At 45.6% G+C, this 22,267-nt stretch overlaps 1 protein-coding gene across 6 annotated transcripts in view; it reads right to left on the bottom strand.

The window, feature by feature from the left end:
• Positions 1–4,601: 4,601 nt before the first annotated feature.
• INF2 (inverted formin 2) overlaps positions 4,602–22,267 on the bottom strand; it is a 43,439-nt gene continuing 25,773 nt past the window's right edge. For 4 of the 6 annotated variants that reach the window (XM_087747866.1, XM_087747867.1, XM_087747868.1 and 1 more), the window contains exons 9-23: positions 21,667–21,812; positions 21,519–21,580; positions 20,788–20,890; positions 20,618–20,703; positions 19,962–20,062; positions 18,571–18,641; positions 18,350–18,457; positions 17,286–17,356; positions 16,526–16,646; positions 15,790–15,954; positions 15,008–15,110; positions 14,011–14,169; positions 12,231–12,995; positions 10,691–10,750; positions 4,602–7,242 (exon numbers count right to left, since the gene is read on the bottom strand). In XM_087747866.1, the coding sequence (XP_087603992.1) occupies positions 10,692–10,750; positions 12,231–12,995; positions 14,011–14,169; positions 15,008–15,110; positions 15,790–15,954; positions 16,526–16,646; positions 17,286–17,356; positions 18,350–18,457; positions 18,571–18,641; positions 19,962–20,062; positions 20,618–20,703; positions 20,788–20,890; positions 21,519–21,580; positions 21,667–21,812 (2,120 nt within the window). In that variant the 3' untranslated portion in view covers positions 4,602–7,242; position 10,691. The remainder of the gene's footprint in view (positions 7,243–10,690; positions 10,751–12,230; positions 12,996–14,010; positions 14,170–15,007; positions 15,111–15,789; positions 15,955–16,525; positions 16,647–17,285; positions 17,357–18,349; positions 18,458–18,570; positions 18,642–19,961; positions 20,063–20,617; positions 20,704–20,787; positions 20,891–21,518; positions 21,581–21,666; positions 21,813–22,267) is intronic. The other 2 variants (XM_087747871.1, XM_087747872.1) reach the window with 2 other exon arrangements.

Raw genomic sequence — 22,267 nt, 5'->3', positions numbered from 1 at the left:
GCAGGCTTACATTTAATTTATGTAAACAACTTAATGTATCCCCTTTAGGACTTCACAATCTTTGTGCTAAACTTGTACAGATGTCTGTAATTACCCTAGCAGGGCAAGTGAGGCATTCAGCACTATGAAAGAGCCTAATGAAAAATAAGCTACTTTCTGCTAGAAATATTAGGAGTAAAATGAGCCGATTAAAAAAAAAATCTTATTAGAAATAATCATGTTAAAATTCTGCTGCTTGTTTATTTTAATTAAGCTATTGGAGGAATCAGTAAAAGACTATTAATTAGGAAGCTCTTTTTTAGAGTGCTCATTTAACTTGCTACAGGATTTGTGTAAAGGAAAGTCTTGTTCTTAAAAATCCTAATAAACAAAGAATACTGCACAAGAAACAGCTAATATGCTTTGAATGATAAATAGGCTTATAATAATGTACCTCCAAAGATTATACTTTTGAGACTGTGTAGAGAAATCCATGCTCTTAGGAAGATTAAAGCTTTGGTATAACTTCAAGGCAGCTGTAACTTACATTGCTGATACTGTTCAAATGAGCTTGTGGTTGTATTTAAAAAAAAATCTCTGCATGAAATTTCTCCTTAGGAAGTACAAAAATCCATCTCTGCTGAATATATACATATATATATACACACACATCCCAATGCAACCAGGCGAGGACTAGCACGCTGCAGAAAGCTGCAAAAGGTCGGTAATTGGCTGGCACCATTTAGGCAGGGCAGGGAACAGAGACTGACTCAATACACCAGCCCGACTCTGATGATCTAGTTGAAATCAATTAACTTGTAATTAACTGTGAAGCTGTTTTCAGTGCTTTGCTACTATACTTTTGTTTTATTGGAAAAGCTGCTGGTTTGAGGACTGCCACAATACAGGCTTTCATTTTCATCTGCTTACTGACATGCTAAAATTAGGCACATTTCTCATTAGTCTAGAAAGATAAGTTGTATTTTGATGGCATAGGGATTAGATTTTTAAGTTAGATCCAAAAAACATCTTACCTCTGTGTCTTGGGCCATGTAAACACTCTCATTTTTTCATTTCTAGTGTTGCTGATGGGCTGATAGGGGGCTATGTTATTTTGTAAAACCTGATTTTCTTTGTAGCTGGAAGTTCATTTATTGGTCATTATTATGGAAAGAAGGATTTTAATGAATGCTTCGGAAAACCTGGTATTTTCCCTTGTCTGCTATTCCCAAAGGTTGGGGTTTTCTGGGGGGAGAGGGAGGAGGGTTGAAGTTGGTTCAAAACTGTGCCCCTAGACACTTTCAAGGTAACCATCAAAAGCGCAAGCACAAGAGTCAATACCTCCAATGCAAGACATCTTTGAGGGTAAGATGTGCTGCTTACCAAATGTCTGGAAGTGAGTTACAGGATGTATAATCCAACCAGGGAGAGGGTTAGTTGCTTGGTTATGCAGATAGATGGTCCCTAACTAGTACAGAGCTATTGTTCGTTACCTCCCAGTGGGCTATGCTTGTTAGGGTTTGGGTTCAGGGACCTGCTTGCATTACGAAGATCCCAGTGTGATATTCTTCACTGTTGACTTTTCAACAGATGTAATTCTTGGTGTTTATGATTCTTTTATGAGGATAAAAATAAGAAGTAGAAGAAATTAGAGATCTTAATCCTGTCTTGCACAAGCCATCTTATTTCTATAAGGGTCACCCTCTTCTTTTCAGATACGTTCCTAGGGGTTTCCAAGGGAAAACTTTTTAGCAAGTTATCCACCTCCCCCTTATTAAGATCCCTCTACTGCTGTGCCTCCATTTTCTCATACCAAAAAGCTGGAAGCAGTTGGAAACAAAGCAAAAGTGCTCACTTTTCACTCTGTTACTACCTCTGCTGCTGGCGGGAGCGTGACTGTGAAGTCTATGTGCTTAAAGCACATAAAGTGTGGGCTCGATCCTAGGATGGAGTTGAAATGAAAAAGCCTCTAAAGGAACTGGTTGCACTTTTTGGCAGCTAGTGGGAAGACAGGAGCCTTGGGACCTGCTGCAGATGGAGCCTTGACCAGCAGCAGCAGCAGCTGTGGGTGGCAGACGTTGGGGGAGACTGCTGCTAAGGCCCCTTCGCTGGTCTTTGTGCCCTGCGGCAGAGCGGCGAGGCAGTTCAACCAAGGAACCATGCGGAGGTGTATGTAGAGTACGGGGATGCAATGTGGAAGGTAGGAGGCTGGGAGAGGGTGGGTTGTAGGACTAACTGAGGGCTTTGTAGAGAGTAGGTATGAACTCTTCAAAATGGAAAGGAATTTCGGCAGTTACTTTAATTTGGGCTTGTATAGCTGGAGGGATTAGTGCAGGATATAGTAGCTTTAATCTTTGGATGTTTCCTAGGTTTGAGATAGGTCATGGTTTGGAAGAGATTACCATGTTGGCTGTCATTTGATCTACATGCAGTTACGCTGTGGTCTGCACCCAGACCTCTGCAGGCAGCTGTATGTGTCACAGAACTTGCCTTGCGGAGGTCAGGGTCTCTCCTCTGTCCTCTAGACCTCTGCACATGAAGTAGAGCAGTTGAAAGTACCTGGAGGGAGAAAAAACCTTCTGTCCTCCTGTTCTTCCTGGGATCTCTCCAGTTAAGGAGGTATTTTAGAGAAGCATTTGTCTGTGATTCAGGATGGGTTTGTAGACTGCTACTATGGTGAATGTGGTCACTACTCCTGCGGCATATTCTTCTGAGTGTATGATACCGGTTCACCAAAGAGGATTAATGTATAGACCTGAAAGGGTTTCTGAACTCCTACTACTCCTATCTTTTCTGAACTACTCTGCTTGTCTTGTATCTGGTTCTTGCTGAACAGAGAATCATAGAAATGTTGGTTGGGGGGGGGCCCTGGAAATGGTCTTGTCCAAGCTTCCCTTCAGAGGACTATCACCACCACTACAGATCAGATCAGCTATGGTTTTGTCTAATAGAGCTGTGAAAACCTTGAAGAATGGAGACTACAAAACATGGCAAAGTGTATAGAAAAAGTCTGTTGGCCTCAAAGGGTCACTCCTGGAAATTGTGTGCTATTGGGAGTTTCATTTAGATTACAAAATCCAGTTCTGGGTTTCAAAGGATCACAGCAGCAGACATGGTGGATCTGTTACGCTTTTTGCCTGTGCTGCCTCTTTTTCTTTCAGCAAACCCTCTCTCTCTGTGGCAGCTCTGACTTTCCCCATCTATTCTGACTGATGGATTTGGTAATTACTTGTCACCAATTCATGACTGAACTCACTGCAGATTATGTTGTATGAAGCTGCTTAAGTACTAAACAAACACATCAGGTTCTGCATGCCCAGAGCAGGGCAAACCACCCGTAACTATAATGTCAGTGTCATCAGCAAAGACTGCTAATCCTAGAAAAAAACTACTTTGACAGACTGGGAGTATATCTAAACTGACTTGATAGGAGCTGACTGTCACAGAATGATTCTTGTCTTCTGACTTCCAGTAATGTAAGCTGAGTCTGCTTAAGGTGGCCATTAGGGAAGAGCAGAGCTCCTGCTAATTCCTACCTACACCTGGCTCTGTATGAATTGTCACACACAGTTCTTGCAAGAGTTGTTCATGCTACAGCAAAGAGAGAGTTAGAGAGTCCCTAATGAGAATTAAGTGCTAGCACAGCATGGATGAAGGACTGAGTTACACTTACAGTGCTGAATATGCTGATGAACTTGCAGTGATCAAATTCTCCACTGGTATTTAAGGTCTGGTACCTGCTTTATACTAAGGAGTTGGAAATCTTTTTCTGCGCTATGGACCTGCATTGCCATTGCAAATCCCGCAAACAATGCGGTTATTGTGTGAGATTGTCACTGTGTAGTAATTGCAAACACCTAGCGAGGTCCCTTCACTATGACTGCCCCATTTTTAATCCTCTGTAGTCACGCTTCTCGACATGGCAAAGCTGTTTTTCATATCCTGCCCACAGCTTGATTGTGAGGTGACCAAACAAAACATGGTTTGTGATGGAGTTGGTTCATAACTGTATTTGCTTTCAGATACATTAGGTGAACATAACCCCATGACTAATATGTTCACCCATATTTCATGGCTGTGACTATTACCACATAGATAGATAGAGTGAGCTAGGATTGGTACAGTGCTGACTTTTAGTATTGGTAAGCTTGTATGTCGTACTCAGTTGACCACTGTATACAGAGAACCAGAAATATGAAGCTGTAGATCCAGGCTTTATGTTTAGACAGAATGAAAACTGCTTAATTTTGCTGAAACATGCTCGTGCATTTTTTTTTTTTAATTTCAATTCATCCTCTCTCATTCTAACCAGAACCGAAGGTATTTCTCAGCCCCCTCCGCTCTACTGAATGTACTCAAACTGAAAGGTACTGGCATAACTTTGGATGCAGAGTTTTCAGCCATGCTCTAAGTACAGTGCAATGCTGCAGTGGTGCTCATGTACTAGATATAGCTCCATTTATCCATCTCTGTTTCTTTGAGAGAAAACACTGGAAAACTATTACTAAGCATATACAATGATATGCTTAGGTGCTTTATAAACTATGTGGAAAACACAGGACTTTGGTGCACATGTTCTGCTGAATCATAGGCCTTCCCCATCCCCACAAGAGAAAGGAAACTTGTCAAGTACTTATTTTATTCTAAATGTTGAACTATTTTCAGTAATGAAATTAAAATAAACAAACAAACAAAAAACAAACTCTGAAAATCCATCCCATTAAACACATCTGAATTCTTAAGTGAAATACTTGGGAAAAACTTCTGCTGATTTCTCCCATAGCTTCATTTTATCATATAGCCAATGCTTAATTGAGGAATATGCAGTTATTTGGCAGCGAGAAACTTGTGGTGTTCAGAGGCTGGTTTACATATTGGACTCCATGTGCAGTCACTGTTATATACCACAAGAATTCTTTTTTGAGATCCAAACTCACTGTTGGCTTAAATGGCCACAGGCCTGTTGAAGCAGGTGCAAGCATGGTGTTTTTACCAGCAATTAAATTAGCCTTGCAACCACTGAAAAATCTTCAGGATCATGAGCTTTATTTCAGGGTCACAAATGGAGCAAAACTGTACATCCCAGTTGAACATCTTTCTTTGAGCTGCTCTGATTCTGTCCCCCTGTTCTTCTTAAATAAGCATTGTAATGGAAGCAGAGCTGCTCTGGAGTAATAAATTATGAATGCTGTGCTTCAGCCTGCTTATTGGGATGTGATTGTATAGATAATTTAATGTAGTTTTCACAGATGACTATGGAACAAAGAACAGGCAGTGGCTCAGAATAACCCATTTCTCCATAAACTCTTGAGGGCAGTGGAAGGATAATGCCAAAACCCTCTCTTTGAAGGCCAAGGTAAGAACACAGAACAATAAAACCTCTGGCTGTGTGAAAAGAGCTGCTCTCTCTAGGTGGAAATGGGGGAGCTGAAAGACCCAGACGGAGAGGTGGACACCTCCTGTGGCATCTGAAGACAGCAGCCTGCGGGACAGCAGCAGGTAAGGCTCCCTAGGTAACACCCAGAAAGCCGGTTTGTTCCCTGGTCCTGAATCTCAAAATGATGTGGCTCCTATAGATAACACAATGGGGTGGGGAGGAGGAGGCTGGCTGCTGGAAGGCTCTTGCTGGAAACACGGAGGTTGCAAAGCTGCTGGGAAAACATGTTTGATATTCAGAGTTTTGTAGCCTGGGGTCTAATCTGAGAGCAGAGAAGCTGGATTAATGGGAGCAAAAGGACTGATGCTTTGGGTGATGTGCTCCGAGACTGGAAAAGAGGCAGAAAAAGGAGAAACCTGTGATAGAGACAGTCCTGCAAGTCAAACCTGGGGTGGGTTAGGTGGCTCTGGAGGGAACGGTGGAGCTCTGCCTGCTTCTGCCAGCCGGGAACGGGATTTCAGCTGCAACAGGGCTGTGCCACTCTCCGGGGTCTCCTGAACTGAAGCTGCCCATGCATCTGCTCTCAGCTGACCTTTGCTCTTGTTAACCAATTCTCAATATGCTCATAGCAACGCTCTGGTTAAAATAAACCAGTGATTTAATTCTTGGTTTAACTTCTAACTAGTCCAGCAAGGTTTTCAGTATTACAAGGACATTTCAAGTCCCATTAAGCAGAGCAAAAGAAGCTTTAGCCTGAACGTTAGTCTAGCCACAGTGAGTTACCATATAAAGGCAGAGTTCTTAAACGTACCCAGCTCTTCCACTTGATTCATGTTTCAGCACAGTATCACACCATAGATTCAACAAACATAGATCATTTTAAATGGACAGCCTTGTATAAAAATATGATACAATGTTATTACAAAACTTCAGAAATAAAGCTCTGAATTTTGAAAACACAATACTGCACATTCCCAATTTTAAAGCAAAAGTAACATGAATCTACACATTCTGCAGCTTGAACACAAACTTTTGAGTGCAAAGCAGCTGACAATGGCATTCAAACCCAGAGATTTACTAAAGGATGAGCTGAAAATGTGCCCAATAGAGCACTCTGGAAAACCTCTTTCTGGTGCTTTAATAACAAGAACTGGGGCCTTGGTTCTCCACAAGTTGATGGATGTGTCTGTGCATGTGACTACTGCAAGACTAGTGATGAGCTTCAACTTAATTGCTCATGCTCATTGCTACATAAGCGTCATGTAGGAACCAGACACTGTTTATATGGCCATATGCTTGCTAAAATACATACTTTTTTTTTTTTTTTTTACTTTTTTTCCCCTGTAACTGATTTCCCTTGCCTTAAATTACAGAGTAAAAATACATTTGTCTGATCTGGGTCTTGGACCTGGTCCAATTTAAATCATCAGTGGGCAATGAGAAGACAGTAACACGCTTCCACCTGTGATGGTACAGCCACTGCTTAATTTATACCCTTAATTTAGTTGAGGCACTGCTATTTTTAAAATTTCTTGGAGGGCTAAACGCTGCGGTCCTTTTTTCGGCCACACTCAGCTGTCATTTCAAGAGGAGTTTGGCCTAAGAGCAGGTTGAAAGACTTGGCTTTGAGGACAGCGGGCGAGAGGTCTGACCCCTTCACGCCGCCAGGCACAGAACCGGCCCCTGTCCCCGTGGGCCCCCGGCATAAGGCACGGGCCGAGGGGGCTGAAGTCTCTGGGGAGGCTCTTTGGGTCTTGGGGAGGGGAGCGAAAGGCTGCGCGAGAAGCGGTGTGTCCTGGTGGGGCGTTTTGGCGATGCAGAACCCGGCTTCTGAGAAGCTGGCAGCACTCTGGGGACGTGTTATTTCTTCTGCCTTGCCGTGACACCTGCAGGAGGAGAGGGAAACACAAATTATTTGCAGCTATAAAATGAAATCGGTGTGTTTTTGCATGTGTGTATCTAATGGTTGGGGTGCTACTAGGGAAACCAGTTCCAGATAACCTAAAACCAGGTGGAGCTAAATCTTTATCTACTTAAAAACCTCATGTTTCCAGAACTGATCCTGATGTTCAAGAGTTTGGGCAACTTTGCTTTTGAGCTGGGCACTAGTTCAGTCTAACAACGTGAGTCTTGTGTTTTCCAAGCAGAATATTGGAATATGCTTCTAGATGTTAAATTCCTGAACTTCCCAAATCTAGAGGATTTAGCAGGACTGTCAGAAGGATGGGCTGGCACGCTGTCATTTTTAAGAGCCTGTCTCACTTCATAATCAAAGCAAACACCATTTTTAATGACAGACACGAGGGCAAAGGCTGTATAGGAAGACGAGCATTAGCTTGATCACATTCTCGTGGTCCATTAGAAAATTGCCCACAGACAGTACCGAATCTGCAAAAGGGGAGGTGAAGCATCTGGTTCTCTAGAATTAAGGAAAAAAATGGAAAAAAAAAAAAAAAAAAAGAAAGAAGGAAAACATTGACTCTCAAACCCTGCTGTCTCTTTGCAGGGGGAGGCTGACGTCCCACTGTGCCAGGTGCATGTCAGAGCTGCTGGCAGGCAGCGCTGTGTGCCCCCCCTGCCCCTTCCCTCCCTCCTCGCCGGGCTGCAGCCTTGGAGCACTGGTCTATGCTCCCTGTTTGGTTTGTTCTTTTCTTTTCTAGGGAATAAATCAAGTAGATTTGTGAGCAGAGAAATTGCCAAAGCCTGGTTGCTTATGGACTTGTGCCTTCATGACTTTTGTTTCCCTTAACCTTTCTAAATGACAGATGGCAGGGGAGGAAAAAGGGAGTTGCACAGACAGACATGAACATTTGTCTGTAGTGATTCCCTAGGGTCTAAGACAAGGAAACTCAAGCAGTATTTCCCCTGAGTCCAGGCATTTATACCGTCCCTCCTCTGTTTGACTGTCAGCCTTTGTTAAACGGTTCTTCTTCAAGCTCTTTTCAGATTTGGTTGGAAATGAGTTCAGATATTACCAGCACACATATGAACACAGTGTGATCACCAGTGCCTTGATTCCATGGGAAAACGGGCGTAACCATTTCTTTCAGGAACATGGAGATAATGTGGGATACCACTCTTTGGGTGTAAAAGCTGACATTTAAAGAACTTCAAAATTAATACAGAAATTGCTGCATAACAAGATATAGTTAAGGTGAGGCAAGAGCTCAGTAGCTGATTAGATTACAACTGTCTTTTACTGCTCCGAAATATTATTTCATAGAGTCACAGGCTGTTCCTGCCCTCACTCTGCTGCTGTTACAGAAGCTCTAAAAACTTATAAGGGGATTGAATCTTGATTCCTGCAGCTGGATCTGCACAAGGAGGAGGACGATTCCCGCGGCTTCACTGCAACTTCCACACCCAGCAAATCCACCAGAGAGAGAAATATCCTGAACCAAAAGAGAACTGGTGCTGTGACCTGAACAGACCGTGTGTACTTGGGACAATAAATAAAAGAAAAAAAAAAATGAGGTGGAACATCCTAGGAAAAAACATTGACAGGGAGCACTCTTGGCTTGCTGAGTCTGTCACATCAAGAGCGATGGACCCGAGCTGCATTTGGGTGAGGAAGCACTGTGGCTGGACACTACGAGAAGCAAATGGATTTTTGTTTCCTCTAAGCTTTCCAAGTGACATAAAGATGGGAGAAGAGGAAAAAGGGAATCGCAGGTTTCGAGGTGCAGCTCATCTCTGCACTCCCGGCACCGAAGCACAGCCAGGCACTGCCGGCGCAATGCGGCTGTGCCAGGTGCTCCATTTCAAGGGTGTGCTGAAACTCCTGCCTGACTCGGTCACTTCATAAAGGTACTGTTTGTCCATGAATTTCTCTGTATTGCTTTCCTATGCCTTCTAAGGGGAATTCAAAGCTGTCTGCCTCTCTATTTTTTTTCAAATATGACTTTTTTTAAGCCTGCATGCTGGAATCCCTGTGCTTAAAATGTACGTAATCCAAGTTACACTTAACTCACGATTTTAGCTGCCCTCCCCATGCAGCACGACCACTGGTCCTGACATATTTCTTTCCTGTGCCTCGCTGCTACTATTTTCTGCTCTTGCTGCAAATCTTCCTTAGGATTTTTAAACCAACAGAGCTACTTCCCTTTTCCACTTGATGCAGTCCTATGGTACGGCACAGAAAGGGCCAAGAGGAGGGCAGGAGTAGTCACGACTGTAACTACCCAGTTTATATCTCCTTTTCTGTTGCTAGCAATGATGCTCAGGTGCAGGAACAAAAGCAACCCCGTGTGGAAATCCTGCAGAGATTTCTCTGTTCTACCCCCGCAGGGGCCGGGAAGGGGCCAGGGCTGCTGGGCTGCACGGGAGCAGGGCTCCCAGCCTCGGGCACTGGGGCTGCTGGAGAATAAATACATTCCTTTCTGGAAATGAGACAGTGAGAGATTTGACATTATTGATTCAGTTCATAAGATACTCAACAGCACGGAAAGAACGCGTAACTATGCAATTTCAGTACAGTGGGTGTTTCGATTGTTTCTTTTTCTTGCTTTTCTTTCCACTTGCTGTAAAAAAAGGCAAAGTTTTGCAAATGAGAGTCTCATCTTGAAACTCCTGAAGTTTTATTTTGAGGGGCAACTGTATGTTGCCAGCATCAATGAAGGATGCAGGGAACTTGGTACACAGTTTCGCTAGAAATTGGGTTTACCTGTATTATTTTTGAGGGGACAAGAGCCAAATTACACCCTCCCGCCCCCATCCCAGAAAGCTGCACGAGTGCACATAAGAAGTATGCGCAGTCTGTTTGCTCCAACAGACTACTTTGTGTGCAACTCTGGAACGGAATTTGGCTTTGAGGTTGAGCTGGTATCTTGCCCCAACTAGTACTTCACCCCGGGTCCAGTGTTTTATTCCTTTTTCCAGACACCTATATTTAAACAGTGCTGTAGGAAGTGGCTACCCGCAAGCAAAGCAAACATTGTTCTTTGCAGGACAGAGGTACTGAAATTGCATTTTTACAGTTTTTAAGAAAATAAGGGGATTAAAGCAAGGACTTTGTTTAATCACAGGAAGATGGATTCACTTGGTTAGATTAGTGACTTTTAATTATCTTCAGGGAAAGGAGGTTTGGCTGCTGCTGACACAGAGGACAGACATGTGGGCTGCGACCCTGTGTCGAAGGGAGATCAGCACTGACCCCACTCAACGCAAGATCAACACCCTGGAGAGTAAAAATCAGAGTAACAAATTTATTTTACATGTATTTGTGATTAGACACAAAGACAAAAAGCGTAGCTGATATGCTGAGTACTGATTAGGTCTGTGAAGTCCCAATGCTGTGGTTAGTTCACGTAGAAACACCTTTGCAAGTTTACATACCTCATTGTACCACACAACCTTTTTTTGTTTTATTATCTCCAGTATCAGTCTCAACCTCTGCTTTTAAACAAAAGAGAGACACTAAATATAGCTGATCACGGCAAGGCAAATGTAACAACAGGGAACTTTTTACGATGAAAACATTGTATAGTAGCAGAGAGGTTCCTAAGATGCCATCCCTGGATGCCCAGGGAGCCCCATGGCTTTTTGGGGGGGTTCAGTTCCTTAAGCCCGAAATACTAATTTCAGATGTCAGGAAAGCATTGCCACGGCTGGGAGCGTGGGGTGCTCCCGTTGCTGCAGCTCCTCCTGCTGCCTCCCGGGAAGCAAGTTTGGGAACCACTGCTCTGGGAAACCACTGCTGGTTTGTGTTTTTTTTTTTTTAACTAGGGGAAGGTGGCATGTTTAGAGACATAAATAACTACAGCCCCAGGGCAAGCCGGCGCTATAAGGGTAAGTCCCTCTGTGGTAGATGCTCAACCCATGCTGTCTTTCTCAGCAGTGGGTATTCAAACCCTCCTTTCATTTCTCCTCCACCTTCCTTGGAAGGAAAAACATTAAACATTAATGAAAAGAGACTTCCACCATATTCCTGCCCATTTGCTTGACCTCAGGATCTTGCAGAAAACATGCTTTGGACAGTACATTGCACCTTTCCAAAGGCTGACAGACCCACGTGTCTTCCCTATGAGGCACCTCTAATTTGGGATTAAAGTACCCACCCAAGGGTGGCTTCAGCTTGGTAGAGTCTGAGGGACTTGGATGCACTTCCCAGGTTTGGGACTGGCTGTGGATGCTCGCTGTCAGGCAGAGGGCGGGGTGGCTCCACACCTCCGGCAACCGAGGTCTCTCCTGGCACCAGAGGGGCAGCCCAGTGCGAGGGACCGATTCGGCCAGCCGAATACAATCCTTCGTACAAGCAAGATGCTATTTTTTACTTGTTGGCTTTCTCCCCTCACCCTGCAGCGATGGCTCAAGGGCCCGATGTTCAGGAGCCATCCGAAGTACCCCTGGGGCAGGTTTTCAAGTTACTGCAGGCAAAGTGCTCTTGCAATGAGGCTTAGGAGAGGAAAAACCAAACAACCCCACGGCAGTGCTGATGTTGCTGGGTTTATGTGTTTATAAGTAGTTGAGAGGGGGTGATCACTGATTAAGTACCCAGTATTAACTGCTCTTAATCACTGCTCTGGAGTCTAACGGAGCTCTTGTTTGCACATAACCATGCCTCGTAGCTGTCTTTAGCACACTTGACAGATGTGCTTATTGCCATCTTTACTGTGTATGTGTAATGGGCTTTTTAATTATTGATTCATCATTACCCCTTTATAAACTACTTATAAATGTCAAGAGAATGAACAATGCTGGTGTTTTCTTTTTACATCTCTTTCAGGTTTAAAAAATAACAGCTTTATGAAACAGAGTGGCTCTAGGGGCAGGGGGCATTGGACCTTGAAGTGGGGAGGAACAGATATATATAAATATATGATGAAGCATCCCCAATTTAACTCAGTCCCTGAGGGCTATTTATGAAATAAACTACCTGAGTAACTTTTGCTGTGCCTCTTCTTCTTCCTCCGTTTCCCAGATGGCCTCTGCTTTTCCCTGTCGTTGTGAGTTTGCCCTGGGGGGAGCGTTGCTGAACAAGAAGAGTCGGTGGCTGGCTCCTCCGAGAAGGACTTCTCTTGAGAGGTGTCCAACAGTGAGTCTGTACCAGGGTCTTCATTTTCCTTCGCCATCTCTTTCAACTCTGCCTGATGAGCCTCATCACAGGGAGCAGACTGAGCGCTGCCAGGGTCGACTGCAGTCTCGCTTGGCTGGGTTTCTGGCTCCTGTGCCAGCCTGTAGCTCTCCGAGCCATCAGCTGGGCATTCCTTGTCCTGGCCTTCTGATATGGACCCGTTGAGTTGGTCTCTCAGAGCAGTGCCTGAGCTGCTGCTCACAAACCTGATCCCTGTGCCTATGTTAACAGCAGAGAAGGCAATGGAGCCGCTCTTTGTGCTTGGCTGGAGGCTTGCCCAGCTGTCTGCCTGCTCCATCCTGGTGCCCGGCATGGGCTGACTGGCCCCATCAGCTTCCACCAAGCTTACTGAGGGGCTTTCTGTCCAGGACTCTGGTGGCAAATTTCCTCCAGCATTGTTTTTAGATAACACCTGGTTTAAAGCCGAGGCATTTGTAACATCTCCACCCATCTCCATCAGGGCAGTGGTTGAGGGGGAAGTGCTTTCTGAGGGATGACCATCATTGCTTTGCTTGGTCTTATCATCAATCTGCTTTCCCGCTGCTTGTGGATCCTTAAGGCTCTTTCCTTTAAAGAAAAAAACAGGCAATCAGCCAAAGCTGCTGAGCTGCACGTGGAATCAGCCAAGGTGTTTCTGCCACAGGGAGAGCAGTTGCCTGCAGAGGGTGCACTGACCTTAAAGCAGCTATGCAGAGACAGTACCGTTTTACCCTCCCTATACCTCCCCTCCTTATACCCCATGTGGTCACCCCAGTTGGACTCCAAGGCTCCAGCTCAGCAAAGCCCCTGCTCTGTTTTCACCAGGTGTTTATGTGTCCTTGCTGCCAACCGGCTGATTTCCATGGAAGCCCCCAGACTCGCAGGGGTGTCTGAAAGCCTGCGGCAGGAAGAGGGAACCCGCTTGCGAGGTCCTGAACCAGCCAAGTCTGCTGGCTTGGCTGCATGAGGACTTCAAAAATGCCCATCAGCCAGCCTAATTCTGCCCTTGCAAAGCAGGTTTAGGAGAGCTGCAGTGCACAAGTCAAGCTCTATGGTAGGCCAACATCCTTCGACTTACCTAACATGCACTGACACTGAGGTCATAAGATGAAAAAAAAGCTAAACCCACAGGCATCTCCTAACAAGCACCTAAAGGACTTGGGTCCTTCTGCAAATAGGGGTTTCTGGTCTTTTTTTAAGGGCTGCTTTAGACTCTCAAATGTAGATTGAGAGTGCAGCAGTCTCCAAGGCAGTGACAAGCTGTGCTACTGAGACTCGACAGCATGGAGGGGACTCATGCAGGGATGACACCAGTGCCCCATCAGCATGGTACTGTGGCTGACCCATGGGCTGTGCCTCTCAGAGGGTTTATCAGCATGGGTACAAGGCCATGCTGTTCCAAATTGCTGCTAATTCCGGGGCAGACCTGGCTGGCAACAGCTCACAGCTCTCTGCTCCTTTTCTCCACAGCACTGGCTGCAGAACGTCCTTAAATAAAATGCCCCAAATGCAAACGTGAAGGCTTCTTGCTTGTGTGCTTGGCTCAGGCTCAGAGGCAGATGGGAATGAATAGCTGCAGGTACAGTCGGGTCTGTGTCCTTACCAGGCTGCCTCTCCTCTGGATTCTCCACAGGCGAGGTTTTAGGAATTGCATCCGACTCGTGTCTGTTCTTTGTCTTTCTCAGCGTGAACCCTTTCCTTATGTCGGCCAGCAGCGCATCGATGACACACACCTCCTCCTGCTTCACCACCCCCTTCTTAACTGGGATAGAGAGAGACAGATGTTAAATCTGCCCATGAAATGGGGCAGAAGCAGACTTTGCAGTGATGCTATTGCTTGGGACGAGTACTGCTGTCCCGGTACAAGCAACCACTGGGCAAAAGCAAGGCACCAGCGCCAGGCCTGGGAGCAGCCCATGCTCCGTGCCCCCGCAGCAGTGTGTCCTGGCTGAAGTCAAAGGGTTTACCCCAAATTCTGGGTGCTATAGGCTGTGCACCAGCTCTGCCCGGACTTGTGCCTGGTTTACTATGACCTTGAAATGCCTCCTGTTTGCTATCCGTGTCAGTGGGGGCCTTTTTTTTAGGGGTGGGTGGGTGGGGATAGAGGGAAAATAATCGATTTTTCTTTCCTCTCAGCTTCTTCCAATTGTACTTTTCAGTTGTTGTGCCTTTCATTTTCATCCAGAGAAAGGCAGATATAAGTTATCTGCAAGATTTTTGGGACGTCAGTAGTCTGTGGTAAAGAGAAACTATTCAAGCGTATATGGGGATTTTGCAGGGGGGAGAAGTCAAATATTTCTTTTTAGATTTGGGATTCAAAATTTATGTTTAGAAACTGAAAAAATTAACTGAAATGTTTCAGTTGTTTGATTTTTTTTTTCCCTCTGCTGTTCAGTCAGCAAACCTAAAATTAACTTCTCTGCCCAGCTGCAACTGTGAAAAGTCAATTCTTAGCTATGGCTGTAAGACACCTAAAAGCCTTTAGTCAGCCGGCGCCTGGAAACCCACAAAATAAATTACCACTACTGGTCCATTAAAGCAGGACCAGCAAAGAGCTCCCGTCGGCTCCATCTCTTTTTTGAAGCCCTTCAGCTACTCACTGACTTTTCCATTTTCTCCCTTCTGTCTCTTCCCCTCTTCCTCTTCCAGCTGTTTCTTCCTCTTCTCTGCTTTGGCAGCTTGCTCCTTTCTGTCCTTGTTTTCCTGCAGTGAGGTAACAGGGACATGAGAAGGTTGGCTAAATGTCTGCTAGAAAAGCAGATGAAGAGAAAGATGATTTGCAGATGGTTGCAACGGAGGAAGAGAAATTTTGGCCTTATCCTGTGCAATAAATAAAATGGGCATGGGGAATAAGGGCTGTCTTGTCAAGAGGGTGAGAGGGAGACCGCTGGCTTGGCCAGGACTCTGCCACATCCTAGTAGGAGGTGGCAGCGGTGATCTGCCTAACATAGCTACCTACCAGTGTGCTGATCTGCCTGACCTTTAGCTGAGGCAGAAGTGGAAGGTGCTGAAACCACAATTTCCTCCAAACTGGTGTCTTTTTTACTACACATCCCCTTTCTGAGTCTGTTTGCTCAGGTTGGAGCAAAGGGTTAAGTTTTATAAGCACCTTCCTCTAAAAGTTACACACTTGATGCCAAAGCATCTTTGTGATTCTGCAGCGAAAGCTGCACCATAATCACAAACCACCAGGGTCTGGGCCAGGCCAGGAGCATCAGCACTCCATGAGGATGCAGTGACCTCATGCCAAGCGCAGAAAGGAGGAGGCCATAACCAGCATCTTCCCCCCACTGGATTCGGGTGCCCATCCCACCCCTGGCTGTTGGATCAGAGGCATGCACCAGTACTAGGGCTGCTCAGCATCATGTGCAGAGATACCAACCTTCAGGGCTCGGATGAAGAGATCTCTGAAGGTCTTCATGGTGCTAAATATGTCCTCTAAGGACAACTTGCTTGGATCTTCACAGAGATAATTTGCAAGTTCTTCTCTCTTCCTTTCAATGGTTTCAAATTCTTCTTCGAGCTTTCTGGAGGCATCAATGCTATCCTGAAATACATTTAATATACACAGTAAAACACCATCCAGAGGACAATGAGGGAAGTGCACTTAAATAAAAAAGGATGTCAAGGTAAGAGCTTGGAGCAGGACTCTGGGCCCTGGCTTTTAATGGCAGCAGAGCTTATAAGGTTGGAAGAAACTATGATTTGCAGATGATCTTTGCTCCTGGTGACTGTGCTGTGATAGTTTACAGGGGTGGCTTGAGCAAGACATGGAAAGCTCATTGCAAAGCTTAATCCCAAGAGAAGGGGTTTACTCTGGTGATCCACACAGAAGGTGAACACCTTCACTCAAAGCGAGGAGTCACACAACAGAGTGGAGACAGCAGTTGGGGCAGGGGCCTGAAGAAATGGCTGCACCACCAAAGGTATCTAGGTTTGGGGTGGAGCTGGCAAATAAACACCGATGGGTTGTATGGCATCGAAGCCTATTTCCAAATCTGAGAGCATGTCTTGTGGTGATATTTTCCACCCTCTCATGAGCCTCCTCAGCTGCATAGGTACTGCGCACTGCCTCTGTGTGTGTAATGGGGGAGATACAAGGAAGCTCCATTACTGACCTGGATAGGTTTCTCATACTGTTGTTTCACATCGTCGTTTGATGATAAGACTTTTCGCTGAAGCTCCAGCAACTTCTTTAAATTGGTACTGGACTCCGTGCGTATAATATCAAGATTAATTCTGAAATCACACAGAACCCCCTCATTAGTTGACACTCCAGCATCTTGTGCTGACCAAAGAGTGGACAAGTCTGAGCTGGCGGTTTGGTTGTCCCTCTGCTTCCCACCGCGCCACTGAACTGAAACCTGGTCTCTGAACTCTCTATACAGTCCAAGCTCATGGAAAACAGCCTCCCTCCACAGTACTTACGAAAAGGCTGCCAGGTCTACCTACAACTTTGTGTATTGAGTAGGTGAATGCCAAAAAAAGTCCACCCATTCAAAGGGCTGTTCTCCACCCTCAGAGCTCAGCATTAGCTCACTTTCCCTGGTTGAAGGCACCTCAGAAATGCTTCTGAGTAGCTGGCCTTCAGAAGCTCCTGCTACCAGAAAGGCAGTGCAGATTTTGGAAGGGCCTGGGAGGCAGCATTAATTGAATGCTCTGCAAATTTCAGCCCTAAGTGTTGCCAGCTGTAGTAGAACTATTATATATTAAAGGGATTTCAACATTCATCAACCAAATCTTTTGGTTAAAACTAAATAAGATGCCATCTTGTTAATGTGCTATACCAGCTGTGTGTGTCCTAATTTCTGGTACATTGTTGATGTGTATGGGATTTATTTTTGCTTTTAATTTGAAGGAAGTGACACACAATTTTACCCTGCTGCTTTTGAAACATATTCAAGATCCTTTGGCAGTTCCAGTAGGTCCGTGTGGCTGTTTTCTACTTCCTGAAGTGGAAGAGAGAAAGAAGCATTATTTGCTGTGTGGCAGGAGCTGAGAGAGGAAGCTGGGGGGAAGAGACACGGGCAGAAGTGCCTGGGAAGGACGACTGCCACCACGTCCTGCTGCTGCCCCTCCCCGCAGTTTGCTTTGCCTCGCAGAGCCCAGCTGCATTCGAAACAGGATGGTACGTTCAGAGAGGAAAGGCATTGCTCCCGGGCTATAAAACCCACAAGAGGGCTGAATGTTGATAAATACTCATAGTGCAAAGCAAAGCTGACCTGCCGCTGAGCTCTTCTTCTACTCTTTTCTGAGATACCTACTCTTGACCATAGGAGGAGGCAGGACTGTGGTTTGATGCAGTCTGGCACTTCCTACGGTCCCAGGAGGGTATCAAAAGGGCTTGAATCCTATTTGTGTAATTTACCTTTATGGCTGTGCTTGCTGAAGCTACTGCCAGCTAAAGCAGGGCTTGAACATGCATAACTGGAACGGAGACACCTTGATGAATGAAGGTGGCAGAGCAGAGCATGGAGATAAAAGGAAATACAGCACTGCAGGGAGTAAGAAAGCCATGGGAGCTTGGAGAGGAGTGTGAAAAGCTCGAGCATAGTCTAGTGGAAAAGGGAGAGTCCATGGAAAGGCAGAAGGGCTGAATGGGTACAGACCAGCCAGGATAGCTTTGGTAGCCATGTGCTCTGTGGTTTGCAGCTGATGATGTGCAGATTGCACAAATATGAAAAAGGAAGTTCCAGCCATTGGAGGGAAAGATGTTGGAGGAAAGCAGAACAAGTCTTAAAATAAAGAACTTTGAGAAGTGCCCACAAGTAGCCTCTGCCAGCCTAAGTGAATTGAACACTCCCAAGTTGTGACACTCTGCGGCTAGCCAGGGAGGATACAAATACAAGCACGTGGCATTAACTGAAAGTAGAGTAGGAGAAATGGTTCATCTGTGACAAAATCCTCCCCCTTCCCTATTGCCCAGGACTTGGCAGTGGTACCTCCAGAATATGGTGGAGCAGCGTAATGCGGGTTTGGTTTGCTTTGGTTTCTGTTAGTTTGAGTAAAGTGCTGATTTTAAACCCATCGGCATCGCCCGTGTGACTTCCCTACAAGATAGAAAGAAAGCAGATGTAACTTCTGTGTCCACTCAAGTTACAACCCTAAACAAGATCATCCACATACTGTAATCGGGGGAGGACAAGACAAAAGAAGTCCTTACGTAGTTCAGAAAGTTTCCAACTTTGAGAATCAGTTGACAAAAGAGCGGCAGGCGATGACTATTCAGAAGATCTGAAAAACATAAAGGACTTATACAAAAGCCTCTGTTACACCAGAACATTTCCTAAGCTGCACTGAAATAGCGATTCTGAATTCCACCAAACCAAATCTGATATTTCAGCTTTGCGGCCCAATGGCCCAACCTGCAGAGAGATTGATTCTACATAGATTCAATTCCACAAGTTATAAAAGCTTTTGTTGACTTACTTTTCTTTCTTTCTTCACATCTGGCCTCTCATTCCTAATGGAAAATAACCTGGAGTTGGACCCTCCATCACTAACAGCCATCAACTCACTGCCTTCCTTGGAAGTACCCTGATTTACCCTGGTGTGGGCGAGGGTAACTGGGCTGCAATTTTAATCTTGCAGACTCTGTTCAGCTGTGCAGTGAAGCCAGTTCTGACAGCCCTGTGATTACCTGCCAGCTGCTAAAACCAGACACCCTTGCCCTGTTCTTGGTCTCGCATGGTAGAGGTGGTTATCAGGGCATGAAGGGTACAGTCCCTGTCCTTGCTCTTATGACAAGGTGCTGCAGTGGTGTGCTTTCTGAAGCACTCAGCTTTGAGGCAGGAACAGCTCCAAAAGGACAACTGGGCTGCTGGGAAGACACTTTTGGGGGGAAGCTTCAATTTCTTATTTTTAATTTTTGCTGTAATGCCAGCTGGAGAAACCCCTGGTAGGGGTTGCGGGAACTGGCTCTGTAGGACAGGCAGCACTTGACAGCGCCAAGAAGACCATCCTGCTCTCAGCAGAGTGGGACCTGAGGTTTCTGCCACAGGAAGCCAAAACGTATTGCATAATCTCTCCATGTACTCACAAAACTGGAGCATCAGCAATTTATAGCCAAAATAACAAATTTTTTCTCCTGGTTCCATTTGTAAGCAGGGAAAAACTAAAGCATCACTATTTTCTGGGGAAGTTTGGGGTGTGCTCTTCTGGCAGCAGAGAAAATTGCTGTGTGAAGGTCTTAACATGGCAAATAATGCTGGATGAATTAGCTGATTGGGGCAGCTCTGCTGTTTAAACTCAGCTCCTTTGAAAGGGCTGACGAGCTTCCAATGCTTCACCATTCAAAGTGTCTCAGAAGAATACATCTGCTGCACAAAAAGAGGGCTGAGGGTGAGGGAAAATGATCTCCGGTCCTATTAAGGGCTTTGACCCTCAGTGGAGATACCTAAAGCTGCATCCCGTATTCTGCAGCGAACCAGTGAATGGACGACAGAGGAGTTTTCTGGGGGCTGGGCAGCATCGTTGCAAAGCTCTAGGGGAGTTTTGGCGGGTTTAAAGCTTCCTGTCATAAATAAGATCCAGAAATAAGGTCAGGTCATCTACCTTCGCAGGCTCTCCGGATTGCTTCAGCTTTTGGCTGAATCATGTCCAGCACAACAGTGGTCTCTTCACAGATCAGCATACATTCAATGCGTAGCTGGTAGCTAAGGACGGAGATTGAATCAAAGCTTAAAGGCACTGTGATCTTGGACTGCGCAGTGGCCCTCTTCCCACATCACCGGTAAGTCTGACAACTCCACAACATTGCTGTCAATCACATCTACATCAAGCCAGTGTCTGTGGCTTGTGGAGGGAGGTGAGGGGCTGCTGCTTGCCTTGGGGATCAGTGGGGGTGTAGTTTCTGCCGACACACTGTGATCAGCAAAGAGAAGACTGGCCACCATGTGAGATATGGGTTCCCCCTTCTTGGCATTGCATTTGGCATTGCCTTCCAGTAAGTTATGGGGCCTCTGTGGGCAGGTCTGACCCTGGGTCTGGGCCAGCTCCTGCTACTTCAGAGCTGCCTCCAGGTGGTGCTGGAGCAGCAACAGCCCTTCATCTAAGGGTAACAGGGAAAGGGATGTAAGGATGCTGTAAGGTGGAAGGGGGAATCCACAAGCTATATCCATCAGTGTCTGTCTGTGAGGCTCCTATAAAGAAACTTCCCAGAGGTAAACCAAGAAAAAGATTGGGCTGAAGTTCATGACCAACACCCTTACCTGGGAATCTGAAGGAGGAGAAGATAAAACTGATCTGCGTTTGCTAGCTTTGATTTCTCTTCTTTGAAGGCCTTCAGGTTTTCCATCTAATGAGAAACAAAGAATCAAGACTTCAGGACTGCACTGCGTGTTCAGCCCTGTGATCTAAGGGTACCGTTTTTCCTCCTGACCTCATGCTTTTCAGGCAGCAGCTTCAGCAACTGCTTCAGAACCTCAACGTCGAACTTGGTCCGGTCCCCATTTTGGACCATGGCAGCCACCTCTTCATTGGAGCTGCAGGGAAGAGGAGCAGAGTCAGCCATCACCCAAAGACCACTCTTCCACAGTCACACGCTACTGAGACATGTATCTGTGCAAGTGCTCTGTGCTTTCCCTGGTGACAGCCACAATAATCCAAAAGGAAAGATATGTCCCCATGATTAACTTAGAATCAGGACCTGGATTCCTGCAGTGTCCCAGATTTTGTTTCTGGCCCAGATCAAATGACTCAAGGCCAGAGATCAATCCTGCAACTCAGATCTCTGTCTCTGGGCATTTGATTACCTTAAAAGAAAATTTATTTCTTAACTTCGCCACTGGCCCTATTTTGAGAAGGGATTTGACCTCCAGAGGTGTCTCACAGCCTAGGTCACCCTAAGAGTTTGTGCCACAACTTTATCTGTAACTTGGAGATGTAACACCTTTGCCAACATATGGGGATGTTGTATGTAAAAACATAATTAAACCCCTAAACTCAGTATTTTAAAGACAGCGTATGACAAACTGGGAAATGTTCAGGTGTTTCAGTAACACAGACCACCAATGTGCATTGGCTAGAATAGATTTCATGAGGACCTTCCAGATCCTATGCAAAACCTGCTCAAAGTCTTGTCAACTGTCATGAAAATTGGCCATATCTTACCATTTAAATTGCTTCAAAAATATGTTCAAATTGAGACTTTTCTTGGAGTCCAAAAATGTGATCTTCATTAAAGAAAAAGAAGATATCTCGTATTAGATGAGCTGACTGCAGTGATCTTTATTCGTAAGAACGAGAGGGACCTCCTCACCTCCTTCGGTTCTGCCTTCACTGGTGCAGCCGTTTTCTCCTTGGGCGTTGGTTGTGGAAAGCAAAACAGCTGCTCTATGCTCGTGTAATTGGGCTCTATAGTTTCCTCGCTGCTGCTGCTCACTGAAGCCCACATTGAGTGACTTTCTGAAAAAAGACAAGGTGTTCAGACTGGCTACAGGGAAAACCGAAAGCTTCTGGCTTTTGGGGCAATGCGAGTTCCTAGAAGGGACATTTCTCAGAAGATGAATGAAATAAGAAGAGACATATGAGTCCTGAACAAATGCTAATTATTGAGGAGGGACAAGTCCCACAAGCCGCCTCCAAAGGCCCTGAAGGGTAATTAAACCTGGTGCTTTACCCCAAGATGCAGGGGTAAGAGGATGCAGCACTGGGCACACAGAGGCGCTACAGCCCCATCCCTCCCTATACAACTGCATTCTCCTCCACAGCGGGCAAACCGGATCATCATGAGAAGGACTTTGTCCATTTCTTTCCTAGTCCCATGGCTGGTGTTATTTTTGCTTCCTTGCATACTAGCTGAGGGATTGGCCACAACCTGGCCATTTTCTGACTGTGACCTTCCTCCATTTTTCATTTTA

This window comes from Nipponia nippon, unplaced genomic scaffold (genome assembly GCF_047370975.1).
Source record: "Nipponia nippon isolate SJK-2023a ecotype South Korea unplaced genomic scaffold, ASM4737097v1 scaffold_11, whole genome shotgun sequence".
In the NCBI taxonomy this organism is placed as follows: Eukaryota; Metazoa; Chordata; class Aves; order Pelecaniformes; family Threskiornithidae; genus Nipponia; species Nipponia nippon.
This window is presented reverse-complemented; position numbering and strand designations above follow the sequence as displayed.